The sequence below is a fragment of the Heterodontus francisci genome, chromosome 3, assembly GCF_036365525.1.
Source record: "Heterodontus francisci isolate sHetFra1 chromosome 3, sHetFra1.hap1, whole genome shotgun sequence".
In the NCBI taxonomy this organism is placed as follows: domain Eukaryota; kingdom Metazoa; phylum Chordata; class Chondrichthyes; order Heterodontiformes; family Heterodontidae; genus Heterodontus; species Heterodontus francisci.
Window position 1 is genome coordinate 70,566,750 of NC_090373.1, and position 24,819 is coordinate 70,591,568.

Sequence of the window (24,819 nt, forward strand, 5' to 3'; positions counted from 1 at the left end):
ATTTATATTCCTATTTGTCCTGACTAAATTAATACCTCAGCCAGTACCACTAAAATGGATTAACTAGGCATTTATCTCATTGCTGTTTGTGGATCTTGCTGTGTGCCAATTGCCTGCCACTTTGCCCATATATCAACAGTGACTTTCCTTGAAAAATAATTCCTTGGCTGTAAAGGACTTTGGGACGGACTGAGAATGTGAAAGATGCTAATATAAATCCAAGATCTTTCCTCCTCTTGTCTTCCTTTCGAGGTTTGATCTTCATTTTAAGTTTAGTTTTTCATATACAAACACTGCTTATATAAGTGAAATCACAAGGTATTGTCAGGCGGGCTGTGAGATCTCACAAATGTTATAATGTCATGTATAGAAGGAGCCATGATGAAATAAACAATGAAATGGAAGAATTATGAATTTAAAAAGCTAACTGCGAAACAAAACCACAAGAACGTGGACACTTGTACAACAGTCAAAATGGAGTAGCGGTTTGAACCTCGTCTGAAATAGCTCTGGGGAGAACCCCTTTGAAATTGGAAGGAGGATTATTGCATACTAATGACTGAATTGACTTGAATAGATTAACAAAGGGTGCTGGAGACAGTCTGACTCAGAGCCAAAACCGGAATAATAGGTGTGAAGTAGCCACATCATAAAAGAATGGTACCCATCCAGACGTCAATAGATAGCTGTAGATTCCACATCCTAGTCCATTGTGTGGTCACACCAGAGGAGAAGGCCCTAACTGTGGAAAGAGATCCAGCGAAGCAACAAGCAGCCCTTTGCTAATTTTACACTTCAGTTTGCTGCAGCAGAGAAATTAAAGTGACCACCACCTCCAGTCTGAAGTTTTAACCACCCGGAAATCTATAACATCTCAACAAGTTCAAGACTGCAAACATCCAGGCTTGCACCTTTAAAAGAAACTGCCCTCCTGAGAAAATTCAGCAGGTTTTTGAACTTTAAACCATTTATCCTTTTTCTCTATTTATCTATTCTTGTGTATGTGTGCGTGTGTGAGTTTGTGACCATTTTGGGTATTGTGTAAAAATTGGTAGCTTTTTTTTAAAACCTACGAGAAAACCTATCATTTGTCTGTTTGTTTGACCCTAAAAAATTACTCGGGGACTAACATCATTTTTAACAAAACGGGATTGCAGTCAGTTGGGAGGTGAACAGCGGGAACCACCCACACCCCTTTCTGCCTGTCCGTAGCAGTAAAATGCTTACTCCTGATTTTGTTTAGTCCCTATAAGGGGTTAAAGTCATAAATCATTTCAGTTTCAGCCTCTGTATTTTGGAATATTCTCATAGGTGAGTTTTTAACTCCTAATAGACTTGACACTCGGTGAGCCGAAGGGCCTGTTTCAGTGCTGTATCACTAAACTAAAAACTAAAAACTTCATCAATTGAGGCAAGATGGGAGCTGGAAGGAAGGAGGAGCACAGCTCAGGGTTAATTTCCCAAGAACTGGAGCAACATAAATGCAAAATTTAGATTGGCTGATTTAAGAGTAATACTTATGAGAATTGAATTGATTACTTGGGCTACTTTAACGAATCCTTAACTAGCAAAGGCTTTAAGACTTCAAATTTGTTTCAGTGCTCAGCAGTACACGCTGTTAATGTTGAAGTTTTTGTTTAGTTGACACAAGTGCTGAGCAGAAGTACAAATATTTTAACATTATACATTAAAGAACATTTGAAAAAGGCAACTTCAAGATTTAAGACACTTTTCACAGATAAATTCAGATTTCCATTATTATTCAGTTGTCGTGTTCAGTTTCTGTTGGAAAAACGGTGATTTTAACATGTTTCTCTTATAATTCTCTTTGTTTTTACTGACGACTCATTTTTCATTACTATTACTGCCATTGTAATGTTGCCCAAAAGTTTAGTTTTTCTCCTTGTGTTTAACACTATATGACCATCTCTAGATACTTTAAGATCATACCATTATAAAAAGACAGGAATTTACAGTTTCATTTTACATCCACTTCTGGCCACCTAAACTGAAATTGAGCAGTCTCTTATGTCAGATTCAGTTGAATTTACAAATAAGATTACAAAGGAAACACATTGGAGTATCTGTGTAGAATTAGTAAAATAACACTTTTAAAAAAAAAAAGTATTTAGCATTGGTAGATATTTCTCCACGATGGGTTAGAGTTTGGCGAGTCATTATTACAGTCTTATTCCAAAAAAAGGATTTTAATTTGAGTTGGCTAAGGGAGATTGGGAAACTAGATTAAAAGATATGACAGACAAACAATGGAAAACATTTAAGTAAGTAGTTCATAATTTGCAACAAATATACTTCCCTTAAAGAATAAAAATTCTACAGGAAAAGTGGTCCAACCGTGGCTAACAGGAGAAGTTAAATATAGTTTAAGATTAAAGGAAGAGCCTTGTGATGTTGCCAAAAACATAGAAACATCGAAAATAGGAGCAGGAGTAGGCCATTCAGCTCTTCGAGCCTGCTCCCCATTCATTATGGTTATGACTGATCATCCAACTCAGTAACCTGTTCGCGCTTTCCCTCCATACCCTTTGATCCCTTTCGCCCCAAGAGCTATATCTAACTCCTTGAAAACATACAATGTTTTGGCCTCAACTGCTTTCTGTAGTAGCGAATTCCACAGGCTCACCACTCTCTGGGTGAAGAAATTTCTCCTCATCTCAGTCCTGAAAGGTTTACCCTATATCCTTAGACTGTGACCCCTCTGCTGGTTCTGGACTCCCCCACCATCAGGAACATCCTTCTTGTATCTACCCTGTCAAGTCCTGTTAGAATTTTATAGGTTTCTATGAGATCACCTCTCACTCTTCTGAACTCCAGTGAATGTAATCCTAACCCACTCAATCTCTCCTCATACGTCTGCCCCGCCATCCCAGGAATCAGTCTGGTAAACCTTCGCTGCACGCCCTCTGTAGCAAGAACATCCTTCCTCAGATAAGGAGACCAACCGGGATAGTGACCATAACTCTAAGATTTAAGGTTGTTATGGAAAAGGACATAGAGGGACCAGAAATAAGAGTACTGAATTGGGGGAAGGCAGATTTCAATGTGATGAAACAGGATCTGGCCAAAGTGAACTGGGAGCAGCTTCTTATAGGGAAAGTCTACATCAGACCAGTGGGAGTCATTTAGAAGGGAAATTGTGAGTGTTCAGGTGCAGCATGTTCCTGTAAAGGTGAAGGGTAGGACCAACAGGTCAAGGGAACCCTGGATATCAAGGGATATGGAAGATTAGATAAGGAAATAAAAGGAGGCGTATGGCAGATTCAGAGTGCTGAAAATCGCGGAGGCCCTAGAGGAGTATAGAAAGTGTAGGGGGGTACTTAAAAAAAAAAAGTAATTAGGAGAGCGAAAAGGGGGCATGAAAAATCACTGGCAGACAAGATAAAGGAAAATCCCAAGGCGTTTTATAAGTATGTTGGGGCAAGAGGATAACCAGGGAAAAAGTAGGGCCCATTAGGGATCAAAGAGGTAATCTAATCTGTGTGTGGAGCCGGAGGACATAGGTGAGGTTTTGAACGATTGCTTTTCATTTGTGTTCACTATGGAGAGGGACGATGTCGGTGTAGTGATCAGGGAAGGGGATTGTGATATACTTGATCAAATTAGCATTGAAAGGGAGGAAGTATTAGCTGTATTAGCGGGCTGAAAGGTGAATAAATTCCCAGGCCCAGATGAGATGTATCCCAGGCTGCTATGTGAGGCAAGGGAGGAGATAGCGGGGGCTCTGACACAAATTTTCAGATCCTCTCTGGCCACATGAGAGGTACCAGAGAATTGGAGGACAGCAAATGTGGTACCATTATTCAAGAAGGGTAGCAGGGATAAACCAGGTAATTACAGGCTGGTGAGTCTAACATCAGTGGTTGGGAAATTATTGGAAAAAGTTCTGAGAGACATGATTAATCTCCACTTGGAGAGGCAGGGATTGATCAGGGATAGTCAGCATGGCTTTGTCAGGGGAAGATCGTGTCTAACACATTTGATTGAATTTTTGAGGAGGTGACTAGAGGTGTGAATGAAGGTAAAGCAGTTGGTGTAGTCTACATGGACTTCAGTAAAGCTTTTGATAAGGTCCCACATGGGAGATTAGTTAAGAAAGTAAAGCCCATGGGATCCAGGGTAATTTGGCAAATTGAATTCAAAATTGGCTTAATGGAAGGAGGCAGAGGGTAATGGTAGAGGGTTGTTTTTGTGAATGGAAGCCTATGACCAGTGGAGTAACACAGGGATCCGTGCTGGGACCCTTACTGTTTGTAGTGTACATTAACGATTTAGACGTGAATATAGGAGGTATGATCAGTAAGTTCGCAGATGACACTAGAATTGGTGGTGTCGTAAATAGTGAGGAGGAAAGCCTTAGACTACAGGACGATATAGTTGGGCTGGTAAGATGAGTGAAGCTGTGGCAAATGGAGTTTAATCCTGAGAAGTGTGAGGTGATGCACTTTGGGAGGTCTAACAAGGCAATGGACTATACAATGGATGGTAGGACCCTACGGAGTACAGAGAGTCAGAGGGACCTTGGTGCGCTTGTCCATAGATCACTGAAGGCAGCAGCATAGGTAGATAAGGTGGTTAGGAAGGCATACGGGATACTTGCCTTTATTAGCTGAGGCATAGACTATAAGAGCAGGCAGGTTATGATGGAGCTGTATAAAATGCTGGTTAGGCCACAGCTGGAGTACTGTGTACAGTTCTGGTCGCCACACTATGGGAAGAATGTGATTGCACTGGAGAGGGTGCAGAGCAGATTCACCAGGATGTTGCCTGGGCTGGAGCATTTCAGTTATGAAGACAGACTGGATAGACTAGGGTTGTTTTCCTTGGAGCAGAGAAGGCTGAGGGGGGACCTGATTGAGGTATACAAAATTATGAGGGGCATTGAAAGGATAGATAGGAAGAAACTTTTTCCCTTAGCAGAGAGGTCAATAACTAGGGGGCATAGATTTAAGGTAATGGGCAGGAGGTTTAGATGGGATTTGAGGAAGAATTCTTTCACCCAGAGGGTGGTTGGAATCTGGAACACACTGCCTGAAGAGGTGGTAGAGGCAGGAACACTCATGACATTCAAGAAGTATTTAGATGAGCACTTGAAATGTCATAACATACAAGGCTACGGGCCAAGTGCGGGGAAATGGGATTAGTTAGGACGGGTGCTTGATGGTCAGTGCAGGCGCGTTGGTCCGAAGGGCCTGTTTCTGTGGTGTAAAACTCTATGGCAATATTCCAGGTGTGGCCTCACCAAGGCCCTGTACAATTGCAGCAAGACATTCCTGCTCCTGTACTCGAATCCTCTCGCTATGAAGGCCAACATAGCATTTGCCTTTTTTACTGCCTGTTGCACCTGCACGCTTACCTTCAGCGACTGGTGTACGAGAACACCTAGGTCTCGTTGCATTTTCCCCTCTCTCAGTTTATAGCTGTTCACATAATAATCTGCCTTCCTGTTTTTGCTACCAAAGTGGAAAACCTCACATTTATCCACATTATACTGCAAAGAGAAGTAAGCCTGAGGGTTGGGAAGATTTCAAAATTCAGCAAAAGATAACCAACAAATTGATAGAGAAAATAGCATACTAGTAAAAGACATAAAAATATATTGTGAAAGTTTCTATAGGTGGATAAAAAGGAAGATTAGCGAGAGTAAATGTGGGCCCCTTACAGGCAGAGACAGGAGAAATTATAATGGGGGAAATAAGGAAATGGCAGAGATATCAAACTGTCTTCACGGTAGAAGAGACAAAAAAACGTTCTGGGAATAGTGGGGAACCAAGGGTCTAGTGGAAATGTGGAACTCGGGGTATTATTATTAGTGAAGACATAGTATTGGAAAAATTCATGAGACTTAAAGTCAACAAATCCCCTGGACCTGATGGCCTGCATCCTAGTGTTTTAAAAGAGGCAGCTACAAAGATGGGGAATGCGTTGGTTTTGATCTTCCAGAATTCCCTAGATTCTAGAATCATCCCCTTGGATGAGAAGGTAGCAAATGTAACCCCACTATTCAAGAAAGGAGAAGAAAACCGGGAACTATACGCCAGTTAGCCTGACATCAGTAGTAGGGAAAATGCTTTATCTATTATGAGGGACATGGTAACAGAGCACTTAGAAAATCATATTATGATTAAGTAGAGTCAACATGAATTTATGAAAGGTAAATCTTGTTTGGCAAATCTATTAGAATTTATGGAGTTTGTAACTAGCAAGGTAGATACCAGGTAATTACAGGCCAGTAAGTCTAACATCAGTGGTAGGGAAACTATTGGAAAAAATTCTGAGGGACAGGGTTAATCTCCACTCGGAGAGGCAGGGATTAATCAAGGATATTCCGCATGGCTTTGTCAGGGGGCGATCATGTCTAACAAACTTGATTGAATTTTTCTAGGAGGTGACTAGATGTGTAGAAGAGGGTAAAGCAGTTGATGTAGTCTACATGGACTACAGTAAGGCTTTTGATAAGGTGCCGCATGGGAGATTGGTTAAGAAGGTAAGAGTCCATGGGATCCAGGGCGATTTGGCAAATTGGATCCAAAATTGGCTTAGTGGCAGGAGGCAGAGGGTGGTGGTCGAGTATTGTTTTCACAATTGAATGTCTGTGACCGGTGGTGTACAGCAGGGATTGGTGCTGGGACCCTTGCTGTTTGTAGTGTACATTAATGATTTAGATGTGAATATAGGAGGTATGATCAGTAAGTTCGCAGATGACATGAAAATTGGTGGTGTCGTAAATAGTGAGGAGGCCTTCTATTACAGGACGATAAAGTTGGGCTGGTAAGATGGGGCGGAGCAGTGGCAAATGGAATTTAATCTGGAGAAGTGCGAGGAGATGCATTTTGGGAGGACTAACAAGGCAATGGAATATACAGTGGGTGGTAGGACCCTAGGAAGTACAGAGGGTCGGAGGGATCTTGGTGTACTTGTCCATAGATCACTGAAGGCAGCAGCAAAGGTAGATAAATAAGGTGGTTAGGAAGGCATATAGGATACTTGCCTTTATTAGCCGAGGCATAGAATATAAGAGCAGGGAGGTTATGATGGAGCTGTATAAAATGCTGGTTAGGCCACAGCTGGAGTACTGTGTACAGTTTTGGTTGCCACACTATAGGAAGGATGTGATTGCACTAGAGAGGTTGCAGAGGAGATTCACCAGGATATTGCCTGGGCTGGAGCATTTCAGCTATGAAGACAGACTGGATAGACTAGGGTTGTTTTCCTTGGAGCAGAGAAGGCTGAGGGGGGACCTGATTGAGGTATACAAAATTATGAGGGGCATAGATGGGAAGAAAATATTTCCCTTAGCAGAGGTGTTAATAACCAAGGGCCATAAATTTAAGGTAAGGAGCAGGAGGCTTAGAGGGGATTTGAGGAAACATTTTTTCACCCAGAGGGTGGTTGGAATCTGGAACACACTACCTCAAGGGGTGGTAGAGGCAGGAACCCTTTCAACATTTAAGAAGTAACTAGATGAGCACAAGAAACTCCATAGCATACAAGGCTACGGACCAAGTGCTGGAAAATGGGATTAGAATAGATAGGTACTTGATAACCGAGAGGGACACGATGGGCTGAAGTGCCTGTTTCTGTGCTGTGTAACTCTATGACTCTATAAGGTTGAACCAGTGAATGTAGTCTATTTGGATTTCGAAAACGAATTCAGTGTGGTTCCACACAGATTATTATACAAAATCATGGTTCATGTGATTGGGGGTAATATATTAGCTTGGATTGAGGTTTGGTTAATGGATAGAAGGCTGAGAGTAGGTATACACAGGTGATTTTCAGGTTGGCAGCGGGATACTGCAAGGATCAGTTCTTGGGTCTCAGCTGTTTACAATGTAAAGCAATGACTTAGATGAGGGGACTGAGTGTAATGTATCCAAACTTGCTGAGAGTACAAAATTAGGTGGGAAAGTAAGCTGTAAGAAGGACGCACAGGCTGCAAAGTGATGCAGGAAAAGTTAATTGGGCAAGAACATGGCAGATGGAATATAATATGTGGAAGTGTGTTTGGAAGAAAAAAAAATAGAAAAACAGAATATCTTTTAAATGGTGAAATGTACATCTTGTACATGAATCACAGAAGTTTAATATGTAGGTACAGCAAGCAATTAGGAAATCAAATGGTACGTTAGCCTTTTTTACAAAGGAATTTAAGTATACGAGTGAAGAAGTCTTACTGCAATTGTATAGGGCCTTGGTGAGACTATACCTGGAGTACTGTGTACTGTTTTGGTCTTCTCATCTAAGGAAATGGCTCAGGGACAGAGGGAAAGGGCTCACAGGTTCTCGGACATGGCACTGGTGGAGGAGGTCCAGGAAGTAGGGATGTCCTGTAGACACATTGGGGGATAGGAGTCCACCTCGCCCTCTCGAACAGCTGGTGCTGCTTTGCTTGATTTCATGTCTTCCTCCTGCAGATCAAGGGGAGGTGGAAGATGCCCGTGACCAAGCCCACTCTTTCTTCTGGTGACTTCTATAGAGTGTTCCGTTAAGTAGAGTAGCAAAGCAGTTGATTGTTTAAGTGAAGTCCTCAGAGAATTTGCAGAATAAATGTTGATAGAATATTGAAATCTTGACAAACTGTCCCAGAGAGTTTCCTGATGTGTTTCAGAGGTCTTCTTCACAGCTCCCAGCAGCAAGTGAGCAGTAAAAGGTGAGTGTGCCTTAAAGTAGCACTTGCAATCCTCAGCAATGACTTGTTTACTCCTGTTCAGCTGGTCAGTTCAGGAGAAGGCAGTAGGTCGAGCGCTGGCCACCAAAATGCCACACGACCTCTTTAATGAGTGCCAGCAAGTGGTTGAAATGGCATTCAAACCCTAAACCATCCTCTTTGCAGCCATTCCGAGCACATTGTTCAACTCCTTTACCTTCTGCTAAACAAAGGTGTTTCAACAAGACCCCATATGGCCACCTTGGAAGCTCTTTATTTCCTAAAGCAGCTGGCAAAAATCGCTGTCACTTTGACTCCAAAGGAAGTACCCACAGCTAGATATGGCCTTTTTATAATTTGAAGCTGATAGAACTTCTGCCAAATTCAACCCATCTGGGTCCTAAGCAGTATTTCTTTCAAAAATGTATTTGTTCTATTGAAGTTCAGTATTCTTTTCTTCACCATGAATAACATTTATCACCATAATGCACACACATTCACAATGGTTTTTCCTTATGCGTTGCTTGAACTCTTGTGAGGTTGTACATATGGGGCAGTATTTTATGTTCTCTCTGGTGGTGAGTTTGGAGGCAGGGAGGGCATTTAATGGGGCGGGATGGTGGTGGGTGGGGACCCCACCTCCACCCTGATTAAGCAATTAATGTCCAATTGAGGGCCTCTTCCCACTGCCATTGGTATAAGCTCTAACATTTCATTCATTTTCCACAGTTCTATGTTTTTGCTGTTTATAAGAACTGTTCTTTGTAAAGTATTAAAACAATGGGCTAGCAAATCTGGGGTTGCTTATGGTCTCCTGGAGTTGGTGGGGTGGGTCCCTCATTCAAAGGCAGGGAGTGCCTGATCGAGTGTCCTGGCATCAGGAAGGGAGGGGCCCATTGAGAGCCATCCCTCTGCCCTCTGCCAAATTCCTCCCTCACGACCTCCACCCCGTGAAACCCCTTCTGCCATCACTTACTTCTGGCCTGGGTCACTCTGTGATCCCGGGTCTCCGGTGGGTGTCCTTCCGACAGCAGCCACCGCCTCCCTGGTAGCGCTGCTGAGCAAAAGACCTGCAGGCCTCAGAATGTTTGGCAGCTCTCGGCGGACAGGGTTTCCCAACTCTGGGGTCCCGATCCCAGGAAAGGCCCGGCAGTGGCCTCTCAATTACCTGATTGGCTCGTCATTCGGCGGGCATTTCCCAAAGGGGGAAACGCATGTCTCGCTGGCTCTGCAGCCGGTGGCCGAGATCCCCGTCGCCTCCGTAAAATTTTCTCCGAGGAGTTAAGGAAATGGACTCTTCAGGTCAATCATCGTTAGAGAATGGTGGGGGAGGTTTAAAATAGTTTTAGGGGTTAAGAATGGCTTATGATTGCAGACAAAATGTGCCAAAGTGGGGAGGAGAGAATTTAGTGAGATACCTTTTTGTGGGGTTGGTGTGGTGGCAAAAAAGTAGAGGAGGGTAACAGACTGCGGGGAAAGAGAGAATAAAGTAGAATATGGTAATTAGATAGAGAGGGGTAATGTGGTTTTGGGGGATAGTAGCATAATATTAGAGGTGAGGGGATGGAAGACTAGGGTTAGGGGGAGTGGGAAGGACGGGGATAATAGTACTTGATAAGAGGGTAGAGGAGAAATAGAAACTTGGGGGGGGGGGGGGGGGTATAGGAGTGAAGAGAAGAAGAATTGAAAGCAATTTAATGATACCAGGATGGGGCTGGAGCCCCAGAGTAACAGCTGCTCTGTTTATATCAGTACTGTTTTGCTGTTCAGAGTGGAACTGATGGGGAGAAGTTGGGATCAGTGTAAGTATGTTGACATTGGGGAAGGAAGGAAGAATAAATGAGGGAGGGAAGGGACCAAATGGGGTAAGGAGAAGGAAGTGAGCTCCCAGTTGGCTCACTAGAAGTCAATCACTCCATTATAGGACCTAGGCCAGCAAAATGAAAAAATAAATTCATAGTTTCCCTTTATCTGTAAGGCCCTGTTAGTCACATCTGCCTCCCAGCTCCATATTATTCTGCTTGCCCGCCTGCTGTTCTGATTGAAATTCCTCAATGAATGCTCAAATTGGCTCTGTTCTAGCATAGGCCATTTGCTTGGCGCTCTTCCTGATTTGAGTTTACAGTGATACCAAGGGGTCTTCAGAGGCGAAATTAGTTAGGCTCTCTGATCTTTGGAGCTCCAGGCTCCATTCAAACTTTGACTAGCTGCATGGGCTCATTCCTGGCTGCACCTTTCTAATCTTTTCTGAGAGTGGGTTTGGGACTCCTATGTTGGCAGCTCTGAATGGATTGGTCTCTTGTAAAGTGGCAGTGGGGTGGGGGGCCGTATGAACCGTGCTTAGGTGGTTCTTGTTCTGGGATGAAATTGTTTTTCTTTCCCTACAAGTACCAATGAGGGAATAACTTTTTTTGCAGCTCCTGGTGCTCTGGGCCAAGATAGCAACACCACTGCTAATTAGAGGGAGCTGCTAATAAATGGGCAGCAACCTGACAGGATCAAATATCTTCTCTTAGAGCATCCAGCAGTAGTCGAAAAGCTGGCCTGTTGGGGGAAGAAGGAGGAACTAAAACACATGCATTTAAAACAAACTTATAAGTTTAAACAAATGTTGCAAAACAACTTGCCTGGAAGCTTACTCACCTCAAGCCAGAAAAACATGGCAACCAGCACAAAAGAACAGATCAGAATTTGTGATTTAAAAATAAAAAATGTTGGTAACACTCAACAGGTCAGGCAGCATCTGTGCAGAGGGAAACAGTTAATCTTTCCTTTCATCAGGTCTCCAAGAGCTCCAAGTATAAAGCACTGGCCGGATCTTACTGGAAAAATAGCTGCCTGTTAACACCACATGCCATTAAGAAATATGCCATGAGTTACAAAACTCCAGAATTTGTTGGTTGGTTTACATCTTGCACTCAGCCTTCCCTTTTTTTTAAAAAAAAAAACTTGCTGGATTTGCACATTAATTGCCCTTTAAACTCAAACATAGAAATTTACAGCACGGAAGGAGGCCATTCGGCCCATCATGTCCGCGCTGGCTGACAAATAGCCATCCAGCCTAATTCCATTTTCCAGTTCCTTCAAATCTGCCGTCATCACCCCTCTGCTCAAAAAAAAAACCCTTGACCCTTCCATCCATGCAAACAACAGCCCCCATTTCCAATCTCCCTTTTCTCCAAAGTTGTTGAACATATTGTTGCCTCCCAAATTCGTGCCCATCTTTCCTGGAACTCCATGTTTGAATCCCTCTAAACAGATTCCCACCCCGCCACAGTAGCAAAATGGCTCTTATCAAAGTCACAAATGGCATCCTATTTGACAAAGGTAAAGTATCCCTCCTCATTCTTCTTGACCTGCCAGCAGCCTTTAACATAGTTGATTACTCCTCCAATGCCTCTCCATTGTCGTCCAGCTGCATGGGACTGCATTCACCTGGTTCCACTCATAGCTATCTAATCATAGCCAGAGAATGGCGTCTTTTCCCATTCCCACACAGTTACTTCTGGTGTCCCCCAAGGATCTATCCTTGGCCCCCTCCTGTTACTCATCTACATGCTGGCGTTCAGCAACATCATCGAAAAAACACGTCAGTTTCCACATGTATGCTGATGACACCTAGTTCTACTTCACCACCACCTCTTTCAGCCCCTCCACTGTCTCTAAGTTGTCAGACAGCTTATCTGACATCCAGTACTTGAGCAGAAATTTCCTTCACTTATATATTGGGAAGACTGAAACCATTGTCTTCGGTCACTGCTGCAAACTTCATTACCTGGCCACTGACTTCATCCCTCTGCTGAGCAACTGTCTGAGGCTGAACCTGACTGTTTGCAACCTCGGTGTCATTTTTGACACTGAGACGAACTTTCAACTATTTATCCACGTCGCCGCTAAGACAGCCTGTTTCCACCTCGGTAACCTTACAATGTCCCAGACACCGCCATCACCATCCCCATCCCCAGGTATGTCCTCTCCCAGCAGCAGGACTGACCCCAGCACTGATGGAGGCACAGTGGTATACAGTCAGGAGGGAGTTCCCTGGGAGTCCTCAACATTGACTCCAGACCCCATGAAGTCTCATGGCATCAGGTCAAACATGGGCAAGGAAACCTCCTGCTGATTACCACCTACTGCCTTCCCTCAGCTGATAAATTAGTACTCCTCCATGTTGAACAGCACCTGGAGGAAGCACTGAGGGTGGCAAGGGCGCAGAATGTCCTCTGGGTGAGGGACTTCAATGTCCATCACCAAGAGTGGCTCGGTAACACCACTACTGACCGAGCTGACTGTGTCCTAAAGGACATAGCTGCTAGTCTGGCTCTGCGACAGGTGGTGAGGGAACCAACGAGAGGGAAAAACATACTTGACCTCGTCCTCACCAATCTGCCTGCCACAGATGCATCTGTCCATGACAGCATTGGTAAGAGTAACCACCGCACAGTCCTTTTAAGACAAAGACCCGCCTTCACATTGAGGATGTCCTCCATCATGTGGTGTGGCACTATCACCGTGCTAAATGGGATAGATTTCGAACAGATCTAGAAATGCAAAACTGGGCACCCATGAGGTGCTATGGGCCATCAGCAGAATTTTACTCAACTGCAATCTGTAACCTCATGGCCCGACATAAGAACATAAGAACTAGGAGCAGGAGTAGGCAATTCAGCCCCTCGAGCCTGCTCCGCCATTCAGTACGATCATGGCTGATCTCATCTTCAATGTTGAAAATTGCCCAGGTATGTCCTGTACACAGAAAGCAGGACAGGTCCAACCCGGCCAATTACCACCCCATCAGTCTACTCTCAATCATCAGTAAAGTGATGGAAGGTGTCTTCAACAGTGCCATCAAGTGGCACTTGCTTAGCAATAACCTGCTGAGTGACGCTCAGTTTGGGTTCCGCCATGGCCACTCTGCTCCTGACCTCATTACAGCCTTGGTTCAAACATGGACAAAAGAGCTGAACTCCAGATGAGATGAGAGTGACTGCCCTTGACATCAAGGCAGCATTTGACTGAGTATGGCATCAAGGAGCCTGAGCAAAACTGGAGTCAGTGGGAATCGAGAAAAACTCTCCACTGGTTGGAGTCATACCTAATGCGAAGGAAAATGATTGACGTTGGTGGAGGTATATCTTCTCAGCTCCAGGACATCACTGCAGGAGTTCCTCAGGGTAGTGCCCTAGGCCCAACCATCTTCAGCTGCTTCATCAATGACCTTCCTTTAATCATAAGGTCAGAAGTAGGGATATGCGCTGATGATTGCACCATGTTCAGCACTATTCGTGATTCCTCAGATACTGAAGCAGACCATGTAGAAATGCAGCAAGACCTGGCCAATATCCAGGCTTGGGCTGATAAGTGCCAAGTAACATTTGCGCCACACAAGTGCCAGACAATGACCATTTCCAACAAGAGAGAATCTAACCATCTCCCCTTGTCAATCAACAGCATTACCATCGCTGAATCCCCCACTATCAACATCCTGGGGGGGTTACCATTGAGCAGAAACTGTAGTGGAGTAGTCATATAAATACCGTGGCTACAAGAGCAGGTCAGAGGCTAGGATTCCTGCGGCAAGTAACTCACCTCCTGACTCCCCAAAGCCTGTCCACCATCTACAAGGCACAAGTCAGGAGTGTGATGGAATACTCTCCACTTGCCTGGATGGGTGCAGCTCCAACAACACTCAAGAAGCTTGATACCATCCAGGACAAAGCAGCCCGCTTAATTGACACCCCATCTACAAACATTCACTCCCTCCACCACTGATGCAGTGTGTACCATCTGCAAGATGCACTGCAGCAACATACCAAGGTTCCTTAGACAGCACCTTCCAAACCCACGACCTCTACCACCTAGAAGGGCAAGCAAGGGCAGCAAATGCATAGGAACACCACCACCTGCAAGTGCCCCTCCAAGCCACACACCATCTTGACTTGGAACTATATCTCTATTCCTTCACTGTCCCTGGGTCAAAATCCTGGAACTCCCTTCCTAACAGCACTGTGGGTGTACCTACCCCAAATGGACTGCAGCGGTTCAAGAAGGCAGCTCACCACCACCTTCTCAAGGGCAATTTGGGATGGGCAATAAATGCTGGCCCAGCCAGCAATGCCCACATCCCATGAATGAATTAAAAAAAAAATCACCCTTCTCCACCCCTGCTTCTCTTTTCTGCTGCTGAAACACTTATCCATGCCTTTGTTACCTCCAGACCTGACTATTCTTTCGTACTCCTGGCTGGTCTCCCACATTCTACACCCCGTAAACTTGATGTCATCCAAAGTTGTGCTGCCGTGTCTTAACTCTCACCAGGTCACCCATCACCCATGTGGTTGCTGACCTACACTGGCTCCCGGTTGAGCAATGTCTTGATTTTAAAATTCTCATGCTTGATTTCAAATCCCTCCTTGCCCTGGTCGCTCCCTCTCTCTGTAATGTCCTCCAGCCCCTCAATCCTTTGAGACATCTGTGCTCATCTTATTCTAGCCAATTGAGCATCCTTGATTTTAATCGCTTCACCATTGGGGGCTGTGCCTTCAGCTGCCTAGGCTCTAAGCTCTGGAACTTACTCTCTAAACCTCTCTGCCTCTCTGCTTTTTTCCTTTAAGACACCCCTTAAAACCTACCTCTTTGACCAAGATTTTGGTCATCTGCTCTAATATCTCCTTATATGGCTAACTGTCATACTTAGTTTTATAATGCCTCTGAAACACCTTGGGAAGTTTTATTCTATTTAAGGCACGATAGAAATACAGGTTGTTAAATTTCAAGCATTGCTTTCACAGCTGCCTGGAATACAACCTTTGGATCCATAGTCACTTAAGCATTTTGGTAACTTTTAACATATAAGTAATACATTCCTGCTTTTAGCAACCAATTTTCCACTTTAAGTACAGTAACAAACCTTAAACTAAATACAAATTAACCAGCACGATGGTCATCTTAATCAGTCACTTTATTAGAGAAATGTTACTGTTTCAGGACCTTGGAAAAAATAAGTTCTGTTATCTAGGTGAGGAAGTGTTTGAAAGAAAAACTGTTGGTTCAAGTTCGAAGACTATGACGGTGACTTGCTTTGTATATCATCTGTACTACAGATAGGCAGCTGGTTAATTTATTCTGGTGGCACTGTGCACTAAGTGCTGCAACAAAGGAACTCTGCATGCATGCTTGTATGGAGCAGCTTTGCTCTTTGGGAAATTAACTTAATGTTAGAGCAGCAGCTCTCTTAGCATTCCACGCTAAATTTCAAGTTCCCAGGAGATCAGAAGAATTAGCTGGTCACTTTTTAAATGTGCAGTGAGACGGAAACGCATATTTAAGTTTAATCTGAATTAGTCCCTTCTAGTTTTTATTGTGCCCCCATCTCTACTGTTTGAAATGCTCAGGTTTTTAAAGCATAGAACAATATTTGGAGCATGTTACTGTTCATAACCTGGATCTAGGTTGGGATGAAAAACATGGTAATGTTTAAAGAGAATTGCTTCATTCAAAGTTATGACTCATTAATGTTGAATATAACCAGCTGAGAATTTGTAGCTATTCTTCTGCACTGTGGGGCATCTACTGGTAAACACTGAAGGCAATTATGAAGTGAAGTAATTGCTTTTATAGGAATGTAGTAGTCAGGTCTAATGTATAGTTTCACTTTAGTATTTCATATTAATTTCTGTTTTATGTTACTGAACAGTTCACATTAAAAGGAAACCACGTCGGCGTTCCAAATGGGGTCGAGGTATTATTAAGAAGCCAAAAAAGGTGATCCACCTGAAGAAAGAAGACGATGATATTAAAAATGGTGAACATGATGGTGACCAAGGTGAAGAAAGTGAGCTAGCAGAGAATGGAGAACTGGAAGTGAGTACAGATTATCACGAGAATGGTGATCTCTCCCTGACCAATGATGAGTCGTCGTGTGACATCATGGATGTTGCCCAGGTGGGAAATAAACTTGAAAATGGTACAATGGAAAAAGGGAGTGGTGATCTCAAATCCACAGGAAAAGAGGACTATCAATTAGATGGGAATAATGGTTTTTCCATAAGAAAAACGAATGCTGCCCCAGGAGAACAGTGTGTACCTAATGATGCATGCACTCCTGGCAAGAGGTTGGTACCTAATGAGTGTACGTGGAGTGATGAATCTATGGCAAGTGCTGAAAGTGAACCTGTGCAAGAATGTTTGGCTAGCAGGACGTGCATATCTGGTAATCCTGCACCTGGTAATGATTTGTCTGATGCAAAACATGAACCTGGAAAGGAACGTGAACCTACCAAGGAGTCCATGACTCAGCTTGTGCCAAACTCAAAGTTACCTGTAATGGAAAAAGACAAAAATCAGCTGGTTGAAGATAGTTCTCACACTGTCACTGGTGCAGCACAGGCAGCCATTGCAACAAAGTGTTCTCAAAATGAAGATGTTGATCTAAAATCACTAGGACCTGAAAAAGATGGTAATCTTTTCTATTTATTTATAGGCACTTTATGTGTAATACACAGGTTTGAATGTCTAAAGTTATTGTAAAGTCTAATATATATGTTTTTGTCAGTTGTAAGTTACTCCACTATTTTCAGTTGTCACTGGTAAAATAAATTTGTACTGGGTCGTTATTTTCCTGTGTGACATAAAACGGTATAAAGCTATTAATTGTTAACACATTATGGTATACGAAACCATGAACATGAAGTACTTAATGTAAAATGGGTTGATGGATGACAAACTGACTGAGTTAAAAACTTTCATTTCTGAATTTAAATCCAACCCAAATCAGTAAGAGAAGTCTTTTCATGATGAAAGCTGCAAAAACTGTAAGTGAAGAGTCTAGATAATTGTAAGCCACTTCCTATTAAATATGAGTCTGCATCCCTCGATATTCAAACACACTGGTGTGTGAAGTGTATGTGTCACTTTGAGGTTGGTGTTGAGGCAGGGTAGAGGACATTTGTGTGTCATTGGAGCAGAGTAGAGTAACTTTACACTGTATCTCATCCATGATGGACTTGACCAGGGAATACTAACTAAATGTGGAGAGAAAAGAAACTTCTATTCCTTAGCACTCACTTTGTTCTTTTTGGAAGTACAAAATTTGTCTGCTTCAAAAGTAAGGTGACTAGCAAACAAATTGCTGATTTGCTGTCCGTTCAAATTATTAGGCTAATTAATTATTACAAAAATATAATTAAGTTTTGTAATACAATGCTGAACATTATTAAAATCATAGTATCCTAATAACTTAAAAATCAGTTTTAAAATTTGTTGTTTCTTTTGGTTTAAGATTTGGGTTCAAGGGATATCGGCATTCTCCATTGCATTTTCTTAGTGTCAGTATGTTAATCAGTGATCTGTAGGGTAAAGTTACTTATACTGTGACTGGCAATTTGCTTCAAGTGCAGCTGGAATAGTTTGAATTTTCCATTTTGCATGCTCAACATCCTTGGAACCTCTAATGGCAAATTAATAGTGACTTTTTTTTCTACGAATGCATGCTTGCTGAGAATGGAACGGAAATTTGATTTATCGCAGCCTTACAGCTGGCAGGCAAAAGAGATTCTGATATAATCAGTCTGACTCAGAGCAGGGTTTAGGGCCAAGCTCTTTCTGCTTTAAACTAAATAGTTGGGAGAAGGGGTGTTGGGAGGGTTCAAGTAAGGGTAAATTTGAAAGGTTAAAGAGAAAAGACAAGGCAGTAGTGCAGAGTAGCGATTATGGATAATAACCAGAGTGTGATGGGAAGGGACAGAGCATACAAACATAAGGGTTAGAGTAGGAAAAATGTTTGTTTTAAAAGACAAAATTAGAATCATAGAATGGTTACAGCACAGAGGGAGGCCATTTGGCCCATTATGTCAATGCCTGCTCTCTTTAAGAGCAACTCAGCTAGACCCGCTCTCTTTCCGTTTCCCCATAGCGCTGCAAATTTTTTCTGTTCACATAATTATCCAGTTTCTTTTTGAAACCCAAGATTGAATCTGCCACCACCACACACTTGAGCAGAGCATTTTAGATCCTAATTACTGACTGCATAAAGTTTTTTTCTCATGTCGCCTCTGGTTCTTTGGCCAATCACCTTAAATCGGCGTCCACTGATCCTCGACCCTTTTGCCAATGGGAACAGTTTCTCCCTATCTGCTCTGACCAGCCACCTCATGATTTTGAACACCTCTATCAAATTTCTCAACCTTCTCAAGACAGCAGCCCCAGCTTCGGCAATCTATCCATGTAACTGAAGTCACTCATGCCTTGAACTGTTCTGTAAATCTTTTCTGCACCCTCTATAATGCCTTCATGTCTTTCCTAAAGTGTGGTTCCCAGAACTAGACACGATAGCCAGAACTTTCCTCTTGGCAGACGGAAACCTTCCGCTGACTGAAAGGTCAATGGCAAACCCTCCTCCGCCTGGCCTGGGGATCCAGACTGCATTTTACGGTCCACAGGCCTTTAATTGGTCTGAGGCAGGACTTCCACTCATTGAAACAGGAAGTCCCGCCTAATGGAGCTGCCAGCCAATCAGTGGGCCAGCAGCACTTGCTGCTGGGACTGGTAGCCACTGCTGGGACTGCAACCCAGCTATCGGAAAGATGATGTCAGGGAGCCCCAGAACGAAGGTAAGTTTCTGGTGCCTCGCCGGGGGTGATCAGTCGTAAAGCCTGGTTTGGGTATCAAATTAAAACCTGACCTGACAACAGCCAAACCGACCCGGGCCCAAGTCTTTAATTTTTTTTAAATGCCCAACCTGACCTGAAAATAACAAACAGAAATAACAAATAATGAAACAGAAAAAAAATCATAAATTAAAATGAAAACAGTACGAAACAAAATAGTACAGTCCAGCCCGACCCGACCAAAGTCCAAATGCTGGCCAAACCAAAGTTTTATAAAGGTTCACCATAACTTTCTTGCTTTTGTGTTCTGCCTCTATTTATAAAAAACAGAAGTCTGTATGTCTTAGCTGCTTTTTCAACCCGTCTTGCTACCTTCAATGATTTGTGCACATATACCCCCAGGGCCGCCTTCTCCTGCACCCCCCCCCCCCTTTAGAATGGTATCCTTGGTTTTATATTGCTTTTCCTCATTCTTCCTACCAAAATATATCACGTCACAATTCTCTGCATTAATTTTCTTCTGCCACATGTCCACCCATTCCACCAGCCTGTCTGTCTTTTATGAGTCTTTATTTTAATGCACAGCATTCATAACAAGATAGATGACTTGATGGCACAAATAGAAATAAAATGGTATGATCTGATAGCCATTACAGAGATGTTGCAAGGTGACCAAGGCTGGGAACTGAATATTCAGGGGTACTTGACATTTCGGAAGGATAGACAGAAAGTAAAAGGAGGGGGGTAGCTCTTTAATAAAGGATGAGATTAGTACATAGTGAGAAATGATCTTGGCTTGGAAGATCAAGATGTAGAAGATGTAGTTTGGGTGGAGATAAGAAATAGCAAAGAAAGAAACCATTGATGCGAGTAGCCTACAGTAGCACTGTAGGACAGAATATAATTCAGTAAGTAATGGGAGCTTGTAAGGAAGGTACTGCTATGATTGTGGGAGACTTTAATCTCATAGATTGGACAAATCAAATAGACAAGGTAGCCTTGAGGGCGAGTTCATAGAGTATGTTCGGGACAGATTCTTAGAACAGTATGTTATGGAACCAACCAGGGAACAGGCTATTTTAGATCTGGTAATGTATAATGAGCCAGGATTAATTAATGATCTCGTAGTAAAGCATTCTCTAGGGAAGAGTAATCATAACATAGAATTTCACATTCAGTTTGGAGTGAGAAACTTGGTCCTGAAACTATTGTCTTAAACTTAAATAAAGACAATTACAAAAGGTTGAAGTCAGATTTGGCTAAAGTGAACTGGGAAAATAGATTAAAAGATAAGATGGTGGATAAGCAGTGGCAGACATTTAAGGAGGTATTTCATAACCCTCAATAAAGATATATTCCATTGAGAAAGAAAGGCTCTATGAGAAGGATTAAACATCTGTAACTAAATAAAGAAGTTAAGGATGATATCAAATTGGAAAAAGAAGGCATTCAATGCTGCAAAGATTAGTGGTAGGCCAGAAGATTGGTAAAAAATATAGAAACCAGCAAAGGATGACTTAAAAAAAAAAAAAGAGGGAGAAAATAGACTGAATAAATTAGCAAGAAATATAAAAACAGTAAGAGCTTTTACTTAAGAGTATATAAAAAGGAAGAGAGTTAAGTAAACATTGGTCCCATTTAAATAACTTTCTTTTCTATTCTTCCTAGGATGAGATTGGGGAATTAATAATGGGAAACAAGGTAATGGCAGAGACTCTGAGCAAATATTTTGGTTGTGTCTTCACAGAAGAAGACACTAAAAGCATCCCAGTAATAGTAGAAAATCAGTGGGGAGAAGGGAGGGAGGAATTTAAAACATTATCACTAGAGAAAAAGTACTGAGCAAATTCATGGCACTAAAGGCTGACAAGTCCCCTGAATCCTAGGGTCTTAAAAGATGTGGCTGCAGAGATAGTGGATGCATTGGTTGTAATCTTACAAAATATTTTAGATTCTGAATGTCCAGCAGATTGGAAAACTGCAAATGTAACGCCGCTATTCAAGAAAGGAGGGTGACAAAGCAGGAAACTATAGGCCAGTTAGCCTAATATCTGTCATTGGGAAAATGTTGGAATCCATTATTAAGGAAGTAGGAGCAGGATATTTAGAAAATCACAATACAATTAGGTAGAGTCAGTATGGTTTTACAAAAAGGAAATCATGTTTGACAAATTTATTACAGTTCTTTGAGGATGTAATGAGCAGGGTGGATAAAGGGGACCCAGTAGATATAGTGTATTTGGATTTTCAAAAGGCATTCAGTAAAGTATCTCAGAAAAGGTTACTGCACAGGATAAGACCCATGGTGTTGGGTAATTTATTAGCATGGGTAGAGGATTGGCTAGCTAACAGAAAACAGAGTCAGGATAAATGGATCATTTTCAGGTTGGCAAACTATCTAGTGGGGTGCCACAGGGATCAGTGCTGGGCCCTCAACTATTTACAATCTATATTAGTGACTTGGATGAAGGGACCGATTGTATTGTAGCTGAATTGCTGACGATACAAAGATAGGTGGGAAAGCAAGTTGTGAGGAGGATGCAGAGTCTGCAAAGGGATATAGCTAGACTGTGATTAGGCAAAAATTTGACAGATGGGCTATAATGTGGGAAAATGTGAACTTACTCACTTTGTTAGGAAAAATAGAAAAGCAAAATATTATGTAAATGGAGAGAGACTACAAAATGCTGAAGTACAAAGATCCTCGTACATGAAACACACACATTTAGCATGCAGGTCCAGCAAGTAATTAGGAAGGCAAATAAAATGTTAGCCTTTATTGGAAGCGGGATGGAGTGTAAAAGTAGGGAAGTCTTTCTACAACTGTACAGGGCGTTGGGGGGACCACACCTAGAGTACTGCATATAGTTTTGGTCTCCTTTCTTAAGGAGGGATATACTTGCATTGGAGGCAGTTCAGAGAAGCTTCACTAGGTTGATTCCTGGGATGAAGGGGTTTCCTTATGAGAAAAAGTTGAGCAAGTTGCACCTATACTCATTGGAGTTTAGAAAAATGAGAGGCAAGCTTATTGAAACACAAGATTAGGGGGCACAGTTTCAGAATAAGAGGTCATCCGTTTACAATGGAGATGAGAAGGAACTTCTCTGAGGGTCATGAATCTTTGGAATTTTCCACCCCAGAGAGCTGTGGACGCTGGGTTACTGAGTATATTCAAGGCTGAGAGACAGAATTTTGAAATATAGGAGAGTTGAGGGTTATGGAGAACAGGCAGGAAAGTGGAGTTGAGACCAAGATTAGATCAGCCTTCAAACATCTTGTACTATTGTCAAATTTAACCCATACTGTTTCTCAAATAGTTTGTATGCCTTGCTGGTTAAGGTATTCTGTTCAATTTGCACAGCATGTCACACGGTCAGTCAACCAGACTATAAGAAACTCTGTGGTCACAGTTCAAGAACAGGTCACACTTGGGATAGGACTATTAATTGGCTGCCATCCTTTGCAATTGACAGCTCAGTGGTCAGCGATTTCACCCCTCAATTGTTTTGGCAGCCTTTTGGCGTTTCATGGGTCCAGATATCTATCAGTTTATGTGAACCTTGCAACCAACAGTCAAAAGGCTGTTTATTTGTGTTTTAGAAGTCTTAAGAGAAATGTGCTAAATTGAAATTTACAATAAGTGGTCTTTTGTTTTGAAGTACCACTCTGGAGAGAAAATGAGTTGTTTCTTCATTGTTTAATATATTGAGAATGGAAATCTGTTTTATTGTTCAAAGCCTGCCTCTTAATTTGTTATATTTAAAATTTTCAAAAACCTCCAGAAATAATTTACGAGCAGGACTGAGCTTCCACAGTTTCACTTGTGAGTTTGATGGCAAGCTGCTGTTTTTTTGAGGCTGATGACATTTGCCCAGCAATTTGTGGTGATTCGCAACTCAGTGTATTATTTCCTCGCCAAAAATTGCACACGAGTTTGCTGTTATTTTTCCAATAATTCTAGGCTAATATAATGGCCCGGAGTTTGCAGTGGTAATGACGACAAACCGCCAGCGTTCACCGTTGTTACCCCACTGAAACTGAGAGGAACTTCTAGAGTTCACACATGCGCAGTTAGAAGCGGAAATCCAGAAGTTGCTCTCATTCATTCTCTACTTCTCCAGAGGGCGCACTATTGAGGTGCCCCCTCTACTATCCAGAATGCAATCCCAACTAGAAATTATTGAAAGTTTGCTTATGTCTTTCAGCTTCTACCGTAATCACATATGTATGTCCCTATCTTTATTTTGCTCTCTGTGAAATTATATTAAAAAGTGAAGGATAATCAGTGCTTATAACTTCCTGATTGCTTTCTGAGAATTCTTCAATGCAATTGGCTGCTTACCCTGCTTGATGACATCATTGTTGCTGGATGTCTGGAGATGCCCTTGTCAGTGCCAGATTCAAATCAATGTCGGGAAAGATGAAATCCACACCTTAGATCACTATCTTTGTTGGCAGCTTTCTTTAAGCTCAGCAATGAGCGCAATCGCTTTGCTGCTGACTTCAAAATCTGGGCTATTATACTTGTGCAAAAGGGTAAGCATATGTCTGTATAAAACTCCAAAGACTCATTTCTGTTAAGTAAAACTGACATGACTTCATACAGAGCTTAATTAAGAGGTTGCAGTGTTTGTTTTTCTGCAAAGTTCCTTTTGGACTTGTTTTTAAAATTCTGTCACTTAATGTGTAGCAGGCAGGGAATGTTCTTGAGACGTATGATTTTAATTTTAAAAAATCAATCCATGTGCTTGTATGTGGCTACCTTTCTCAAACCGAGGTCAGGACAAATGACTCAAAGATGAAATACAGAACTGGTATATGTTATTGCAATCTTTGTGAAAAGAGTAGGATACTCATTTGGCTTTACTGTTAGTAATTTAAGGAAGTGCTTTCATAATTTCTGTGCATTTAATCTGTAAAATTACTTAATAAGTTATCTCTGGCTGTTGGGGTAGAAGAGTTTCAATGTATTTACTAAAAACCTACTTTAGTTTTGGGCAGGATGAAACCAGATCATCCAGTACATGTAGAACAGAAGACAGTTGTGCACATGGAGCAGGTCTCTGAAGATTCTTCAGAACCCATTCCCCCAATAATTGTGGATTATGCACGACTAAAGGTAAGTGGCAGTTGATTGATATCTGAAAATCTCTGTTGGAGTCAGTTTGCAAAAATATTCTAGGACTTATGTTTGTTCGTGCTTGATGAATTCTTATCACAATAGAAGAGGGAATATTAATCAATGTTTTTATTCTGCTTGTATTATGGAGGCAGCCCAGTATCAAATTGTAGAACCACAGAAATAATACGTGTCCACCACGATATTTTTTAATGTGTATATATTTATACTAGTCATCTGCCATGTTTGTCTGTATTTTTCCCTTTTGCATGCTTCCTTCCCCTTTCCACATAGCAAACTATCTAGATATTTGTTTGCTGTTAAAAGGGATGTGTAAGAACAAAAGAAATAGGAGCTGCTTTAGGCTATTTGTCCCTTCAAGCCTGCTCTACCATTCAACTAAATCATGGCTGATCGCCTACCTT

The 24,819-nt window shown here is 42.2% G+C and overlaps 1 protein-coding gene across 2 annotated transcripts in view; it reads left to right on the forward strand.

The window, feature by feature from the left end:
* atad2b (ATPase family AAA domain containing 2B) overlaps window positions 1–24,819 on the forward strand; it is a 162,825-nt gene that overhangs the window by 132,073 nt on the left and 5,933 nt on the right. Inside the window, exons 25-26 of one of the 2 annotated variants that reach the window (XM_068023129.1) lie at window positions 16,365–17,126; window positions 20,944–24,253. In XM_068023129.1, the coding sequence (XP_067879230.1) occupies window positions 16,365–17,126; window positions 20,944–20,948 (767 nt within the window). In that variant the 3' untranslated portion in view covers window positions 20,949–24,253. The other variant, XM_068023118.1, reaches the window with a different exon arrangement.